The sequence below is a fragment of the Syngnathus typhle genome, linkage group LG10, assembly GCF_033458585.1.
Source record: "Syngnathus typhle isolate RoL2023-S1 ecotype Sweden linkage group LG10, RoL_Styp_1.0, whole genome shotgun sequence".
Classification (NCBI taxonomy): domain Eukaryota; kingdom Metazoa; phylum Chordata; class Actinopteri; order Syngnathiformes; family Syngnathidae; genus Syngnathus; species Syngnathus typhle.
This window is the reverse complement of record NC_083747.1, coordinates 4,291,774-4,310,241: the sequence shown is the minus strand read 5'-3', so window position 1 is coordinate 4,310,241 and position 18,468 is coordinate 4,291,774. Positions and strand designations below refer to the sequence as shown.

General features: G+C 41.9%; 2 protein-coding genes across 5 annotated transcripts in view; one reads left to right on the top strand and one right to left on the bottom strand.

The window, feature by feature from the left end:
• The first annotated feature begins 795 nt into the window (after window positions 1-795).
• On the top strand, window positions 796-3,858 carry cpvl (carboxypeptidase vitellogenic like). The gene is made up of 13 exons (XM_061288796.1): window positions 796-948; window positions 1,082-1,263; window positions 1,331-1,452; window positions 1,616-1,736; window positions 1,796-1,854; window positions 1,916-1,995; window positions 2,070-2,136; window positions 2,197-2,319; window positions 2,386-2,517; window positions 2,609-2,707; window positions 2,822-2,995; window positions 3,069-3,251; window positions 3,314-3,858. Exons 1-13 carry the CDS (start codon window positions 944-946, stop codon window positions 3,410-3,412), a joined length of 1,446 nt encoding a protein of 481 aa, XP_061144780.1. The 5' UTR covers window positions 796-943; the 3' UTR covers window positions 3,413-3,858.
• Window positions 3,859-5,125: 1,267 nt separating this feature from the next.
• creb5b (cAMP responsive element binding protein 5b) overlaps window positions 5,126-18,468 on the bottom strand; it is a 36,309-nt gene continuing 22,966 nt past the window's right edge. For all 4 annotated transcript variants that reach the window (XM_061288790.1, XM_061288789.1, XM_061288791.1 and 1 more), the window contains 4 exons: window positions 9,907-10,269; window positions 8,497-8,724; window positions 8,035-8,143; window positions 5,126-7,336 (listed from right to left, as the gene is read on the bottom strand). In XM_061288790.1, the coding sequence (XP_061144774.1) occupies window positions 7,182-7,336; window positions 8,035-8,143; window positions 8,497-8,724; window positions 9,907-10,269 (855 nt within the window). In that variant the 3' untranslated portion in view covers window positions 5,126-7,181. The remainder of the gene's footprint in view (window positions 7,337-8,034; window positions 8,144-8,496; window positions 8,725-9,906; window positions 10,270-18,468) is intronic.

The window sequence follows — 18,468 nt, the reverse complement described above, 5'->3', positions numbered from 1 at the left end:
TACCATACTAAATCCATTTAGATTGAGACAAAATAACGACTGTTGACCTTTGAGCACCTGCAAAGAAACACAACTTTAAGAAGCAAGCCACACTATCAGTGGCTGCTGTTAAATATTGGAATAAAAAAAACAAAAAAAAACAGTGATGAAGAGCCTTTTGAAACAAAAATACAATGCGTCGCATTCCATATGAAATCTATGGTGACTTGGGCTTTGAAATCTCTTGTGTTGTCTACAATACAAGGTCGTGACTTGGCTGTTGGTGTGTGCAAATGTTGACAGCGGCACCTTGCTAACTGTATCATAGGCAATGGATCTCATAAGCTGGGTGACTGCAAAACTCCCAAAATCGATTAACTTGTTACTGTTGCATTCAACTCAACATGTTATCAAACTTCCAGTTGAATGAACAAAATTGCTGTGTTCAAATCAAATTATAATTTGATTTATATATATATATATATATATATATATATATATATATATATATATATATATATATATATATATATATATATATATATATATATATATATATAATTGCTTCAACCTGTCAACCTTTTCAACAAGTCACGGATGATATAGTATCAAATGAAATGGTAAGGGATGTATGTTGATGATGTATTTGCCCCCCCCCCCCAAAAGTAAAATAAATAAATAAAAATTAAATTAATTAAATAGATAAAGGGGAAAAAATGGCTGCTTGAGTCAAAAAGGCAACGCTTGATACCGTGATACGAAGAAACAGATTGGCCTTTGCCACATCGATAAAGCCCAAATTTGGTGTCAAGTACTTATGAACGTCCTGCGAGGAAGCATTTCCGGGAAAGAAACATGGCCGATCACGTGGTTCTTTAACGATCACGTGAGGTTGCTTTAGGTTTTGATCATGTGACTCGGTCTCCACTTTTACGCGATTGACTGTCTTGTTGAAACGAAAAACATGAGGTGAGTTTTAACCCACATTTGGACATCATTTAATTCCACCGACATTTTTTTTTTTTTTTTTAATCGTTTAATTTCAACACCACGCGTTTGAGCGTGTCGTTTAACATTTGCACGGACTTGTCAACACCGACAGAGCTTGGATCGACACCGTGGGTGTCCTCTTCCTACTCTGGAGCGCTCACGTTCCAGTCCAAACTCGCCGATGCTCGTCCTTTTTCTGCCGAAAGTCACTTAATGTCAGCAGCCTCAACGGTGTGGATCCCGGAGCTCCTCTCTTTCTCACCCCTTACCTGGAGAAGGGTGCCATTGACGAAGGTAGATTGTGTCCATATCGTTTCGTCTATCGACAATGCGATATATATATTTAGTTTGTTTGCTCCAGCCAGGAAATTAAGTGCAGTTGGGGAGCTGCCTGGCCAAAACGTGAAGAGTTATGCCGGCTACCTGACTGTCAACAAGAAATACAACAGTAACCTCTTCTTCTGGTTCTTCCCCGCACTCCTGGTAAATTCCTATCACTCCAAGCATCGTATAATTCATGATATTGTTGCCTGGGTGAACAATAATACAATGGAGCAATTTGGTGGCTTCTTACTTGAGCCATAAAAATCCTGCTACGTAACAAACCACAAGATGGTGCTGAAGTTGTTTTGGGTGACTCTTCCAGCCATCCAGCCGTGATGGAAAGGCCCCGATTCTGCTGTGGCTGCAAGGGGGCCCTGGAGGGACCTCGATGTTTGGCCTCTTTGTGGAACATGGACCTTATGTGGTTTCCAAAAACATGACGGGTAAGAAAAAGCATCTAACTTTGGCAAGTGTCTGTTCAATAACTTTTGTGCCATTGCAGTGAACCTGAGGGACTACGCCTGGACCTTGAAATATTCCGTTTTATACGTTGACAATCCAGTAGGTGGCATATTTGGATTTTTCCACTCGATAGAACATTTCAAATTGTTTTTTGTTTTAGGTCGGGACAGGTTTCAGCTTCACCGACGACGACCGCGGTTATGCACAGAATCAGGATGACGTTGGCAGAGATCTATACAGGTGCAACATTTATTCCGTGACTGTCATTTTCTCACTTTGATTTATTTTACCCCCCCATTCTGTCGCTTTCCAAGTGCTTTGATCCAGTTCTTCCAACTCTTTCCCGAGTATCAGTCCAATGACTTCTATGCAACCGGCGAGGTAAGTTTGGCTTTTGAAATCAGCTTCATCCAACAACAATAAAACCGTGTGTCTCTGCAGTCGTACGCGGGGAAATACGTTCCGGCCATCTCTTATTACATCCATAAAAACAACCCCACGGCCAAGGTCAAAATCAACTTCAAGGGCATGGCCATCGGTGACGGGCTGTGCGACCCCGAAGTGGTGCGTAGCTGCCGACGCGAGAGTCACAAGTCTTCCACGGGAATGTGACATTCTCATATCTGTCAGATGCTGGGTGGCTACGGTGAGTTTTTGTACCAGACGGGCATGATCGACGAAGTTCAGAAAGACTACGTCAACAAACAGACCGACTTGGGTGTGGTGCTCATCCAGCAGCAGAAGTGGGTTGAGGCTTTCAAGGTACCTCGTGAAAGGAACTACTCAAATAAGGATATTCAGATTTAATTTTGGAGGCCATTCTTTTTTTTTAATCATTCCTTTGTCCTCTCAGGTTTTTGACAGCTTGCTGAATGGAGACTTGGCGCCCTACCCTTCCTTCTTCCAGAACGCAACGGGCTGCACCAACTATTTCAACTACATGTTATGTCAGGTACACGGAAATATTTGTCATCAAAACAATACCATTACTAATGATTTTTAAATACACAGGTGTCCCTAATGAAACGTCCACTGCCTTTCCATATTTGTGAATGTTTTACGTCAGGAACCCGAAGACCAGGAGTACTTTTCCACCTTCGTGACGCTCCCTCAGGTGCGGCGTGCCATCCACGTTGGCAAACTTGAATTCCACGACGGCTCGCAGGTGGAGAAGCACCTGATGCAGGATGTGATGAAGAGCATCAAGCCTTGGCTGGGCGTGCTCATGGACCACTACAAAGTCAGGACTCGAACAAAACTGATGATTTGAAGAGTTGTGTATTTTGAGACCATCCGTCCTCCTTGGCACGCAGGTTTTGATCTACAGCGGTCAGCTGGACGTGATCGTGGCGGCTCCTTTGACCGAACGGTTCCTGCCCACCGTCAACTGGACCGGAGCGAATGACTATAAGACGGCGCCACGCTTTCATTGGAAGCTTCAGCCCGGCGATACGGAGGTGGCCGGTTACGTAAGACAAGTGGGGGAGTTCAACCAGGTGAGCTCATGACCAGCGAATAGATAAGTACTCAATTTAAAAAGAGACTTTTTATCACGCAGGTCATCATCAGAGGCGGCGGACATATTTTGCCTTACGACCAGCCGGCGAGGTCCTTTGACATGATTGACAGATTTCTATCAACGCGAGGCTGGGCATGAAGAATTCACACAATCACCCGCTTTGATGAGCGTATGTAAATTAGGTTCATTTTATTTTTGCTGTAATTACTGGATTTGAACACGGCATTCTTTTTTGTGTTCTTATCAATGACAATATCTTTTAATCAGTATGGCTGCAATGTTTGTTTTCTTAATGTTTTTTTTAAGCATTGCACTCATGGATTATTTTCAATGACAGGGCTCGAAATGCCTTTTAACTATGATCATTTTTGTTTTCAAATGGTTGCTGCTCACTAATAGTGATTATCCAAAATGAAATTGTACAACACTCATATCAGCCTGCCTTTAATATGGCACCATAACAGTATTGAATGTTATTTCCTTCTCAAAACAAAATGTGTTTTTAACTTGATTTGCCTTAAAATAAAAGGCCATTTTAAATAAACACATGTGTCATAGAATAAAGTAATACATACAAACAATAACATCTGTTTCGAGGATTGTACTGACGTCCAAAGTGTAATAACAACAATGCCCACCAGGGGGCAGTGTGCTCAAAGAATAATGTTCACAAAATGATTCACTACGCTTGTAGTACTAATCATGACAATCATTATCTTGAAAGTAATAATTCTGGTATTTGTAATTTATGCCTGTGCACTATGAAAATCAAACTCATAAATTTAATCAGTATTTTGAAGAAGCGGTCCCCAACCTTTTTTGCTCCACGGACGGTTACGTATCAGAGATATTTTCGCGGACTGGCCTTCATATAATACATGTATAATAAATATATGATATCATATATATAAATGATACGAGTGACATAAAAACAAATAACATAAAAATAAAACTCACCATTACGTTGAATCAGTGGGAGCACTCCGCTTGTTTCTGAGAATCGAGCTGGTCCAATCTAGGCGTCATCAGAGACAATGTCCTTCTTGTTCACGTCTTTTTCTTTCAGAAAATTCCAAGGGTTTGTCTTTTAATGCAGGATGCTTGGTCGCCATGTGCCGAAGCAGTTTGGAAAGCTTCATTGCCTCGTTAGCTAGCCTGTCGCCACTTGGCGCATCACTTGTGGCAATAAATCCATATATTAAGTAGGATTCCAGAAATTAAATACATCTTTCCTTTTTCTTAGAAGTCATAGCTTCTTCATCTTCCGTCTCCTTATTGGGTTGTTTTCCCTTTCCGAAGAAGCTTTCCAAACATCTCTGTTTCTTGCTAATTGTTTTAGCTAGCTTCGCGGGCTCGACAGGTGTAACGTGTCACGTGACCGAATTAAACTGTGTCAAGAGAGACAGATGCACCGACGGAAGTAATTGAGAGAGAATCGCCAAATGTTTTATGTTTTTCAAAATAAATTCTTACTCATTTTTGCGAGCTTTGCGAACTTGACTGGGGGGAACATGTCACGTGACCGGGACGAGCGTCTTGACCTGAATTGATCGTCGATAAAAGTATATATATATGAATAAAAAAAAAAAAATATATATATATATATATATATATATAATATATGTTTATTTTATTTTTTTCTGTGCGGCTTGGTGGCCCGGTACCAATTGATCCACGGACCGATACTGGTCCGCGCCCCGGTGGTTGGGGACCTCTGGTTTAAAGCACATAATTGCAAATCATTGCACTGTTCAGACTCTATGAATAAGCAGTTATGTCGCAAAGATCTACTGAGCTCATTTTGTTTTGCACTTCCCCAGTGATGAAATCAATTGAAGCGAGTCGTTTAGCTGCCTGTTGCTGAGCAAGTGCTTTATTTTCAGAATGTAACTGCAGCGATAATGTCGAACATCTGTACAAAACAAGCCGACGTGGGGACAGAAAATGTACAAAGTTATGCAAGCAAGGGTCAGTTTATGACATATAAACAACCGATGTAAGCGCTGAAATGAGCCTCGACGTATGACAAAAGGCAACAAGTGCTGTATGCAAACATTATTTACACACATGTGGCATACATGTATTCCCTTCAAAAAGAAAGGTAGTTGCATTACATGTACATGATTATAGAAATTCATAGTCTTCTGTACAATATTTATAGTTTACAATTATACAAGTATTAACGCATAAGAATTATTCTTGTACGCAAACAGTCGCATCTTTTTTTTTCCTGCATATAAAGCAACACTTTTTTTTTCCTGAACTTCGTCAGAGTGCAGGGGTGGGCAACCTACATCCCGTGGGCCATATATGGCCCGTGAGAACATTTCATACAACCCGCCATGCAAGTCCAAATTAAAATCTGCCATGGTATTCCAAAAAAAAAAAAAAGACTAACAAATGCTGATAATATATCAAAATGAACTTGTAAGATTTTCTTTTAGTATTGCCCTGAGGACTAAAACTAGAAAGGTTCCACACCCATAGTGACATCTTGTAACCCGGACCAGGGCCCAGTTTGAGAACCACTGGTGTAATCATCAAGACGTGGGAATTCAAAATTGAAATCAAGCCCTTTTCTCAGGAGGCACTTCCCTCCTGCATTTAAATGCTACTGCACAAAGTTAAGACGTGAGGCGAGCGGAATTTCGCTTTACGAGTACATTTTCTTCAACTGAGACCCAAAGACGTTTCTCAAAAAGAGGGGGGGGGGGGTCAGTGAGCATGACCCCGTTTAATATGGCTATTCCTACCCTCAAAGTGCATAGACAGCTCTGCTTCACCTTTTACTGTACAACACAGTGCTTTAGGGTGCTCGCCTCGACATTCTTGGTCACAAAATCGAAGAAACGTTCCCGTTTCCTCGGTATGTCGCCGTTGAGTTAAAAAGAGAAAAAGAAAAGGCCTGAGAAAGATTAATGAAGAAGAAATCTAAGATAAAAGCCAATAAGAGGCAAAACTATCGATAACCTGAAATAGACATGAGTGAAGAAGAAAATAAAATAACCAAGGCACATTGGGAAATCACTGCCATAAATTGCTCCTCTTTAGGAATTAAGAAAAAAATCAGTTATGGATTACAGAGATGCTCTCTGACGTGGACATGCGTTTTACGATCTATATTCGGATTTGATCCGACCTTCCATGCAAGTCTAAAAACGAATAAAACCTCAGAGGAGTTGTTATCAAAATTCAAAAATAAAAAAGTGCATTTGTTTGATCGTCGTATCGTAAACTTATCATGGGCCTCGGCGGACATTTCTATCGGAAAAGGCTTCCCCGCCCTTAAGTTAAAGCTTCGGGTGGTCCTGGAGGAGATTGTTGTGATTTTAAAGCTGCCTCGCCGCGCTCATCATTTTACATCATCCACATCGCTTATCCCACGAGCGCTATGCTACGACAATAACAATGAAGTTCATACGATTCTTTAAGACTGGCAGTAATGAGGTTAACAGTCATAAGGGGAAGGAAAGGATGTGGAGCTACAGCCCGTAATGCTTTATGTGTTTTTAGGAGAATCTACTAGCTTTTTTTTGTTCAAAAAAAATGAATAGAAAATAAAATAAGAGATGAAAGCCTCCAGTCTTGTTCCCTACATGAATGCTTTGGTCCATTTTGTACCGGAAGAAAAAAAATAATCCATAGCATTGTTGCTGACATATTAAAAGCAAATGTTAAAAAAAAAAAAAGGCAACATACCATCAAACGTACACATTATAGGGTTTATAAAAATACATAGCATGGCTACTGTAAAAAGAAGAGCCTTGGAGGCTTTTTGAGGTTTTTCTTGATGGGGGGGGGGGCAATGTGTGCAGCTGGAGAGCCTCAGAAAGCAGAGGTGGGTTGGGCTGAAGGGAGGTATGGGGGGTGGGGGTGACCACCGGGGCTGGACAGTCTTTCTGCTCCCCTAGTGGATGGGGTTAATGTCTGTCCGGCTGTTGGCTTGTCCGTGCATAATGCCGCCCCCTACAGTCGTGGTGGAGGTGGTGATGGTGTTGTGCTGAATGACCTGCTGCTGCGTGCAAGCTGGAGATGGACTTCCGGCCGGACTGCTCTCTGGACCTGAGGACACATCACAAGGGATGGCAAATTAGGGCCCGGACGATTAATTAGCCGGAGCAAGTTAATTGGCTGATAATAGTTCTTTGAAAATCAGCAAAACTCATCCCAAAAAAAAATAGATTTTTTTTTCCAATTTTGTAAGTGCAAAAAATAAAATTAAAATAATAAAATAAAATGAATAAAATGACCAATAATAATTGGCCTTTTTTTTTTTAAGACATAACAACATCAGAAAATGCTAATGACATTGAATCCAGTCTAAAAAAGAGATAAAATCACTCCAAGTGCCTCACAATGAACAGATAACACCAAACTCCAAAATGGAATCACTAAGCTTTGTACACACGCCAGCTGACATTAAACGTGTGGACGTGTGTGGACAACTTAAGCCTCATTGACGAACGTCTCGCCCAGTCTGGGAGGAGGCGCTCTCCTTTACAAAAGAAACATTCAGCCAGGACGGATATGAGCCTGACTTTCCTCGCTGGGAAGCACACAAGGGAGGCTTCGCTATCCTAATTATGTCTCGTATCCCTATCAAAGGGGAGGGGCTCTGACGTCACGCTGGGAAACAAAATGGAGCTCATCCCGTAGTTGTCAAAAATGGCATTTCTTCATTTGTTGTTGACAAAATGAAATCTCTCCATGGCAGCGCTATGAACACTAAAGGACTAAAGTATGTGTTTGGTGTGACTCACTGAGGTAACCTTGGGACTCTTTTTGCATAGTGGTGATGGGACAGTCCTTGTGTGTGAGGAGGAGCTGCTTGAGCTGGGTCACCTCGTTCTTTAGCATGGTCACTTCATTCTGTCATTAAAAATAATAAAATGAATCATGAAAAAAGTCAATTGAAAGACTGTGCAAGGTTTGTAATATTTAGATACCGTAATTTCCGCACTATAAGGCGCACCTAAAACCCTCCAATTTTCTCAAAACCCGACAGTCCCGCCTTATAATCAGGTGCGCCTTATACATGGACCAATATTGAGCCACTACAGCAGGCGTGTCCAAAGTCCGGCCCGCGGGCCAAATGTATATATCTTATATCTGGCCAAAGTTTTAAAATGGGCCATTCATTGAAGGTGCGCCTTATAATCCGGTGCGCCTTATAGTGCGGAAAATACGGTAATCCCTTTTTCTATTGGTTGATTTTTTTCTACCTGAAGCTGCATGTTGGTCTGCGTGAGTTCTTCGGCTTTCTTCTCCAACGACATGACCCACACTTTCCTCTTTTGTCTACATCGTGTCGCCGCCGCTCGATTCCGTTCCAGAAACTTCCGCCGACGTTCATCCGGATCTTCGTCCACTACGCGCCTGCGCCGGCCGCCGCTGGAGGGCGGGGAATGAAGCGTCTGCGTCGGCTGCATATGTTGGGTAGCGGGAGACATCTGAAACATGGAAAAGGGGCAGGTAGGGGAGGGGGGGGGGGGGGAGAGGGTTAATCATAACCCAGCTCTCTAATGAGACAGTTTACGTCTGCCAACTTGCAACCACAGACGCAATCTTTGTGACACAGCTGGAAAACATCCAGACACCTGACTGCCCCAGCCACCCTGCTGCTCTCCAAAAACACAAACAAGCGTCCATACATTACCCCCAAAGCTATTTCAAGTGTGCCAAGTGGCCGCAAAACAACATCTGCTTCAACAAGTGAGTGACTGGGCTAATTCTTCGAACTGCTAGTTAAAGAGGTGTCAGGCTCTTTTCCACCACCCACTTCTACTCAGACTAACGCCGGCAGACACAAGTGTTGGTGGACGGACGGATCTTGACATAAACTTGGCAAGGTCAACCGTTTGCAGTTTGGACCATCAGCATTTTTATGAGAAGCACGGAAAAACACAAATCGCTTTAATGCATGCCGAGCGTACATCAAAAGTGTTCTTTTAATGCATTAATGGCGCATTTGGAGAGTACAGACGCGGATCATTTGATGCAGGAATGGTCCATCATGACAAAAGGGCATCAGACAATGCAAGGACAAAGTGACTGGAATCAAATTATTATGAATGTTGTGAGGCGCACTTGCATACTACAAGCTAATGTCCTTCTCGGAAGGTGTTAGCCAAGGGTGTCAAACTCATTTCAACGATTCAACAATTTTCAGATTTATTTTGAAATCGGGATTATATTTTTTTGCAATATCTCGCTGTTATTAAAAGGAAAGACAATTTAGATTTTTGGTATTTTAACAAGAAATATTGAGTTGACACATTATTTTGCTTTTGCGGGCCACACATTTCCACAAAATAAATTTACAATCATTCAAATTCATTTCCTGACCTCTTGAGCTGTACGAAAAGGAAGAAGCTCGATGACACTAAGACGGTAACAAGTGCACAATGCAATTAAAACTAAACAGTAGGGTGAAAAAAAGAATTTGCCTTCAGGGCTAAAAAACCCCCCAAAAACTCAGCTGTAAACATTAATTAAAATAAACTCAAATTAAAAAATCGACAGGAAAAAAAACAGCAACATAAAACGTAGCGCTATAAGTGGTCGATACTCCTCCAGTGCAGTAGGTGGCAGTGTGCATTGGAAAGTGGCTGCCAAGATCTAGAATGTCTTACCTGTGAAGCGGAGTGCATCTGAGGATGTGGCGAAGTCTGGTGCGGGTGCCCGGGATGAAGGTGGGCATTGTGGGAGTTGTGATGGGGGTTGTGCCCCTGCGGGTGATGGTGGCCACCCTGACCGTGGCCCTGACCGTGGCCCTGGTTGTGACCCTGGTTGTGGTGGTGATGGCCGTGGTGCTGCTGGTACGCGTGGGGAGGTGCTTGGAGGTGCTGGTGAGGGTGCGAGTGAGAGTGCGAGTGCATGTGATGGTGGTTGCCTTGCTCCTGCCGCGACGACATCATCTCCATCATGTGACCCATGGAGTTCATGTTTCCGTTGGCGATGGCGCCGGGATGGTGTGAAAGTGCAGCTTTCAGCCTCTGAGTGCATAGAAGGAGCACAAAGCGTTCGATCAACAATGAATCCATCAATTGTCTTTACAAAATTGATTCTGAATGAATCAATTGAGGCAGTGCTTGAGTACCACCAAAAGGGGCACTGTTGAGTCACATTTTGCAAAATACTAATTGTGTTGCTACTTTCTAAATCGAAGACAATTTTCTTAATCTGTTTTTTTTTTAATGTGCGGTTTAGGGCCGAGTGGAAATCAGGTTGCCCCAGGCAATTGTCTGTGTTTGCCTAATGCTAAGTACTGTGCGCCCGTGCTTACTTTTGGAAGGTAAATAGAATTAGCAGACAGGCTAGTCAAGTTATGCAAGCGGAACGTGCCTACTTGATATTTCTCAACATAAACTATCACACTTTACTATTTTTTTAACCTCAATTTAATTTGATAATAATAGATATCCAAATAATTGATACCCAAACGTTTAGTAGATTTAGTTTATTTTCCAAAAGTGAATCATTAAAAGCTTATAGAAACTGATATGTTTTATCATAGTGATTACAAACAGTTATGATAGCTACATGCACCGGCTAGATAAGATGATGAATAGCTCCATAAATCTATATATCTAGGGAACAAATCAAAGCACTTAGTCTGTCCTCTGTCTCCCCTTCAGTCCTGTCATTCTCCCTCTTTACATTCCCCGATTGCCCATTCCACATCTTGCCTCTTCATATTCCTAATAACCTCCTTCTGTGGGTGTGTGGGTGTGCGTTTATGAGATGAGCTCTCTGGCAAGGTGCAAGTCTCACACTGTTGACCCAGCAGGAGGTTTGTTGCCTTAAGCGTGTGGTCTACTTAGCCCTGACAGACGTGACGGTTCTTCTCGCTCCAAATTTGAGGTGCTCTTAAGTTGTTTGTGTTTACCCGTTTTCCTCAAGAGACTGTTTTTCCGGGCACGGCATGAAGACCAGATAATTCATAAACACGCAAGCGGGCCAGTGTGCCACAAGGGTTCGAATGTTACAGACGAAGCCAGACAAAATGTCTGCCCGATGTTCACGGGTCCGAGCTGTTTAGTCTAACGTGATGCATAAATGCATTTGGATTCTGTTTGATTTTTTTTTTTTTTTTTTTGAATAATGACTTGGATGTGAGGCGACTGCCATGAATGGTGCACTTTTCATTTGTGAACTCCCTTCCCCCTTCCTCCCAGCTGCTGTCAGTAAGTCCGTGGAGCGTCCAGGGCTCCATATCTTTTAACAACCTCTACATTCATGATTCCCACAGGGAACGTCATCCAGCTGGTCTGGATCACAATACTTAGACGCGACCGGAGCGCACCATCAGCTCGCCCTCTCCTCTCTCACACCAGCTGAAAAGCTTTTTACCAGACAAGAAAAAAAAAAAAGGCCACTATTACATTCTTTTCTGACCTTGATTTAAAACTATTCTCAGAATCCCCAAATTATGCATGGTAGTATCTATTTGAGAGAAAGCAGGATTGTGAAATGATGACCTTGTCAAGCCTGTTTTGGCTGAGTATACTTTCAGTTTGTCATACGAGAGATGCCTGACATAGCGGCAAAGACCTCGTGTTTTTTTTTTTTTTTCACGATTCCGATCGCATCGATTTAAAAATTCGGCTCCTGGTAGCTCGTTCACCTCAGTAGTACAACTCTCTGTTGAGACCATTGAGGTTCAAATAGCATAAAGGCCACGCTAACACTCAGCATGCAGCCTTAGGCCTGCAGCTGTTTAAAAAAAAAAAGTTGGTTTTACAATACAATTAAATCCATAAATTATTCCTTGCAGGAAAATGCAGGAAAGCCAATTTTAACATGATCGAAACTTAAAATATTTCGCTGAATTAGCCAACTTAAAAAATCACTTTTCTTTTTTTTTAAATACATTCTAAGAAGACACAACTACAAAGCGATTGATCATGCAACTAAAAGAGAAAATGGATCATATCAAGCTTACGGACATCCATCACGTTCAGCGGTGTCGACGGGGACATGGTCCGCCTATCACGGGATGAATTCTGAGGATGACAGTCGTCACAAAACACATTCCCTTCAACCTTCAACTTGTCACTCAGCGCCAGGGAGGTGAGTCCCGCCCCTCTTGCGTACGAGGAAACCAATCAGACACAAGTGCAAGTCTCCGAGTCACGTTGGGTTATCACTAGAAATAACACACAAAATGGCTATCAGGCCAATGGGACAGCATGATAGCAGGATGTAGCCGCTATGAGAAGGTGGAGGGGAGATTAGATGTCTCCTTCTAACACATACGCCATCAAACCAAAAACAGTGGGAGCACTTTTATCGGTGTCTTTGATTGAAGTCCAGCTGGCAGTTTTGTAGACGAGTTTGCAAACAGACCTTTTTTTTTTATATAAAAACATTTTAAAGGGATAGTGCACTTATTTGACTATTTTTAATAAAAAGTTTATAATTAATTTGATAATAATTTGAGATTTTGCCACTCGACTGAAAATGACATTTGTTGGGGCTCAGGTAACAACCAATCACAGCTAAGCTCGCCAATGTCACATGACCAAACACTGAAAACGTTTATTTGACCACTTTGCAGTACATTTTCCTGATATTATTATTTTCTAACTTTACAAAAGAGAGAAAAATCATTTATTTGACCATTTTACAGTATTACTTTATTATTTATTATTTTCTATTATATGATTTAATATATTAATATTATTTTTTTAACTTTACAAAAGAGAGAAAAATCCGCCAATTCTTTTAGCAAATTTTCTATTACTGGTGGCAGTTGTAAATATCAGGCGGCCTGCTAAAACTTAGCCAAAAGTGGAAACAAACATAGATCTACTTGAAAATTTCTATCCACAACCACAGCAAGCAAACTATAGGACGCAAGTAAAGTGATGATAAGCAATCGAAAACACCATTATCAGCTTTCAAGATGCCTACTAACACATGGTTGCGTTTTGCCAGACTGTATACTAAGTGCCCCAACTGAGCCGCCACATGCATTTTACTTTAATAACACATACAGTACTGTCCATTTCTGCAGCGTAGCTATAGAAAACAGTCATTAAATAAGCACAGGTGTTAGCCTGTAGGGTTCTGTAGAACTGAACTAAAGAGCTATATTTAAGATGGTGTTCATGGAACAATTTTGCATAAATGTGGGCTAATAATGCAGTAAATAAAATTTATTACATTCCATTTAATGACATTGCTGTATATTTATATAAAGTGAAATTTTATGTATATTATTTATTACTAAAAAATATATATATTTTTGCTTTTTTGGGGTGGGGGTGGCTGTAATGGATTATTGGAATTTCCATTTATTTCACTAAGAGAAGATGATTGCACTCTTATCTCAAAGCAACACTGTATTTCAAAATGCAAATGAAGGTTACAATAGCAGGAAACAATTCATGCATTCCCCCGTATCAGGTTGAACCGGAGTACTTGAAATAACAAAAGTAAAACGGAAGCATACTAAGACAATGCACTGGAATGACTTTAATACCAAATGAGGTCAAATCAATTTTCTAAAAGGTTGCTTTATCCTAATAGAAACTCCCTTTTTTTTTTTTTTTTTTTACAAACCCCAAAAACTATTCAAAGATTCTTTACGGAAATGTGGAAAATACCCAAAAGTCAATTATCTGGCCTGGCACATGGGGAGTGCGTCCGAGCCTATTTCAGGGGGGGTGGTCAGTGCCCCCATTGACCCCCCCTGTAGCTCCACCAGTGGCTTTATTATTGCTTATTTAAAAAGTCCATTTTTGGACAATGACAAAAAGTCTCACTCCATCTTTAAAAAGAGCCAGGGACGCTTTTAAAAACTCCGTTTCATTGTCGATGAAATACTCCATGTGAATCGTCAGCCATTTTTTTTTGTCCAGGGGGGTATGTCTCGTGTCTACTCCAGACCTTTGCCCCTTGATCTCTCCACTTTCTCTTTTTAGACCTTTCCCTTTTATGTGTTTTCAGGGCGACCAGGGGATGGGCCATTAATGATATTTATTAATGGCCACTTCCTCTTTGACACAGGGTTGCTTTGACTGATGTCCTGTGAGTGCTCAGGGCACCTTCCAAGAACGCACCCGGGCTACCACTCGACAAATGACTTCATATCTATTAACCCGTGATGGAGGAAGTGCAGAGCAGGTACTGAGAGAAGAGATCATGCCGGGAGGGCTAAATCAAGCCTGGTGAGGTCAAGGTGAGCACTTTTATCCGCCTTAATGGTAGAATTGGGTATTATTTGACTACTGGTGGGCCCTGTGGCACCGTGCAACAGCGCTAAAAGATAGCAAGGCATCAACATCACTGCAAAACACAACTTTAGAGTAAAATGTCACAAAAATGGCAAATGAGTTTCTAATTTGAAACGACATCATGTCAGTGAATCAGTGACTTTAGTCAAATGAGCATCCAAAGAAGTTTTATTATTTCTGTTTACTTTTTGTGTTATTTTTGTCAGCACATGAAAAGCGGACGAGTCTTTTTTTTATATGATTCTTCTTTTTTTTCACTTTTTATATTACTTTTTACTTTAGTTTTTTTTATTTAATGTATTTTTTATGTATTGTTTAATTACATTTTATATATATATATATTACTTTTTACATTACTTATTACTATTATATTTACTTTTTTATAGATTATTTTATATTATATGATTTAAGAAGTTTTTTGTGTTGGTTATTTAGTTGGTTTTCATTGTTAAGAGTATCATTTGTTGCATCAATCCCCATCTTTTCGAAAATATTGTGTGTGGGATTTGGTCCCCGAATTCTCAGCCCATCTGGGCTTTTAAAGCCGAGGGGTTTGTCTGTGTAGTTTTGCCAAGCGCTAAGAGGATCTAATTCCGCTCACTAGCCAGTACGTGCCTGCCTGCAGAACCCACTCTGCGTCCCCTTAAACTCCACACCCCCCATTAGTTGACTTTTATTAGATTTCCCTCTCGCCCAGAGAGGCAGTAACCCTCCTCTCTCATACACCCTTCTCCCCCACCCCCCCGCCCCCCAGTTTTTCTCCCTGTGCTTGCCAAGAGCTGGGGACTGTTAAACTGATTTCCTCAGGGAACAACGAGGCAGACAGTCTGATGGGAGAGCTCGGCTGTAATGTCGCCCCCTCTCTCAGGTCTCGGTCCAAGTGCATAAGAACTGGGCTGGACGGAGCTCACCTCTGGCTGGGGCATGGACACAAACTGTTCTACCGAGGGGACGGCCAGACGCACAACGGAGCGCGATCCAAAGCATGCGCTCATACGCTTAGCTGCTTCTCCACCCTGTCAACTTAACGGATGGGGTTTTGACTCGAGTCTGTTCCCGCTCATGTAAAGCAGAGCTCTCGACAAGCATTTTACGCTCACCGCTACAACCGAAGGCCGGCCTAATAATAAATCGAGCTGACAAACGAGCAAACTGTAGTTTCCTATGTTTATAATAATAATACACGCTGACGTACAGAATGTCTTCATGGATCATCGGACTGCTTTTCATTTAGATGGAGCTCATCGTAAGTTAGAGACAGAGGCAAGCCATTGTCCTTTGAAAGGAAAGGAACACAAAAGGGAGGCTTTTATTGAATTTCATGGAGAGCAATTGGAGAAAAGAAAAATAAAGTGGGACTAAATGAGATCTCCTGGTGTCCAAGGAGATCAGATATTGAGCAAACTCGTCAATATTGACTTGAACGTAATCTGAGTGAAATCTCTGACCCAACAATCTTAATCCAATCACCTCTCGAGTGTGTGAGGTCTTGTTCTGTAGTTCAGGGAATAACTCATTCAACGCTTGCTGTCTAGGCTCTTTTGGGTGGGGCCGTGTGTCACTGGGTATTTGGGTTCATTGACAGTGGACTAGTCCGTGGGCTGATGGCGGCTGGTTTACCCAGTCACATCCCGTCCTATTCACAGGCCCGTGAGCAAATGGCCTTAGCGTTAGCACAGCAAAAACAACATGGAGTCATCCAAAGATGGACAGATGCAACAATCCACAGACCAACACAAGCCTTTAAATATTAGGATATATAATCTATCAAATCACAATCCAGAAGCAATATATTGGTATTTTTAGCAGCTATACAACGCGGGGCGCAAAAAGTGGACAGTGGGCCGCAAATGGCCCCTGGGCCATGGTTTGAACACCCTGACCCAAATTGCTAGAATTGAGGCAATTCTTGTTCAATGACTTTTTTTTATTGTTCTCCAGAACAATAAACAAGTTTTTTCTTTGATTAATCAATCAAAATTGACTTGGTGACCTCAAGTAAAAATAATAAAACTTAACCAGTAATGTTTTATATTAAAACACAACTCCTGGAAAAAAAAAAAAAAACATTTCCATTCTTAGCTTCAGAGAAAATGTTTCAAAATCTTGGATCAGATTGTGAATGACTTCAGCGTTTTCAACTACGATTGTCCACATTGTCACCGAGCTCCATTCAACGAGTGGCCAGTCATCATAAAAACAACACACCAAGAGACAGTATGTCTCTCGTTCAGAAAAAAAAAACACAGTGGGAGCAGTGTGAGAACCCCCCCCTGCTCCATTTCCCTGGTCTGAGTCCAACACTGATAAACTCACAGCTCCCTCACCTCAATAGTGAAAGAAACAATTGTGGTATAGTCATCATTTGTAACTATATGTGTGTCCTCTGTCAAGTCTCCATGTTGGTTAACCACACAAAACTGCACATCAGTGATTATATGCAAATGGTTTGTTGTAGTCCGCAAATGTTTTTGGACTTCCAGGGACAATGACTGCCAGTGGAATGAGAGTGAGTCATTTTTTGTGCACGTGGTACACACACCCTGACACAAATATATACAGCACACGTTCACTGGCCGCGGATTCAGCTGCGCTCATAGTTCACCGTCCCGCTCCGATGACATCACGCTCCGACAATGTTGCCATTCATACAGATGTTGCTTACAAAACCTGGAGTTCCACTTGTGTGTGTGTGTTAGCTTAGCCTGAGGTGTTCCACAGCGGGGCTAACAAATGCAATTGTTTAACTCAAAGTAAATGACTTCATCCTAAAACAATTATAAGTGTGTGAAATGTGACACATAAACACATGCTGTATTTGGCTGAGAATATTTACAAAATGTTCTCACACTTATTATTAGCGTAAAAAAAACTCTTTATGCCTGTCAATTGGAGAATTTAACACGACGGGCTGTGTCGACGAAATAAAAAAGCGGCGTTAGTCTGGTTGAAAACTTTTGATTATGGGTTCTCGTGTGTGCTATGAAATATCTCTTTAAGAGACGAGGATTTTTTTTTTTCCGCCTCGGCGGAGTAAAAAGGAGCACATTTAGAACATGCCAGGAATTATGTCATCTATCGTTCGTGCGCCAGCTCCGCAGCCAAGAGCGCTGCAGTGGATGGAGCAACATATAGTATTGTTTACCTCGTTAAAAACTCGACGCCTAGCTTGATGCTTGGCGACACGTTTATTGTCCTTAGTAACAATGTAAACAATATTTAATTGGAAGCTAATAAATAACACATTTTTCAAACATTAAAAACACTTGGCTGTCTGAAATTGGCAGGCGAGCGCAACGGAGGAAATCACAGAGCTTATTTGAAAGGAACACACACACACATAAAAAAAACAATCTGTTTTGAAAATGAAGCCGGTATTCATTTTGTTTGGGACAAGCCCGATAAGAGAAACGAAGCAGGGAAAAGTCCATCTTTACCTGCCTGTGTGTTTGTTATTGTGCGGAGATGATGAAACAGATTTGGCTGAGCTCTCGTGTGCATGTGCGAGTGAGCGCTCACGAGGCCCTGTGGAGAACGGGCTCTGTACGCTGATGTAATGCATTGGCCGGCACGCTGTGGAACTTGGCCTCGTCCCTATTTCCTTCACACTACGAGGGTCAACGATCCCACAACCTCCAGCCCGCAACACGCAGCGTTCTGTTCCCTAGGCCACAACAGAACAGAACACAACCACACCCGGCGTGTCGAGCACCCGGCGCTCCGTACAAAAATCACTTGTAGCGAAACTAATAAAACAAATCTAGGGTCGGAACAAAGATGGCCGCCCCAGAGCACAAACATAGAGCGTGATACGAGTCCCCGAGGGGGCCACAGCAGTCTTTTGGCTCATTAACTATTTACACCAGAGACAGGCCTCCCTGCTGCTCTGGCTCACCACAAAATCAATTAGCCGTCATTAGCCCCCCAAGCTCTGGAGCAGCAGTGGGCTTTTTT

Coding starts and splice junctions, on each gene's coding strand:
- cpvl (XM_061288796.1), top strand. Junction 1,453..1,615: donor GGTTCTTCCCCGCACTCCTG/GTAAATTCCTAT, acceptor TGACTCTTCCAG/CCATCCAGCCGTGATGGAAA. Junction 1,855..1,915: donor TTTTATACGTTGACAATCCA/GTAGGTGGCATA, acceptor TTTTTGTTTTAG/GTCGGGACAGGTTTCAGCTT.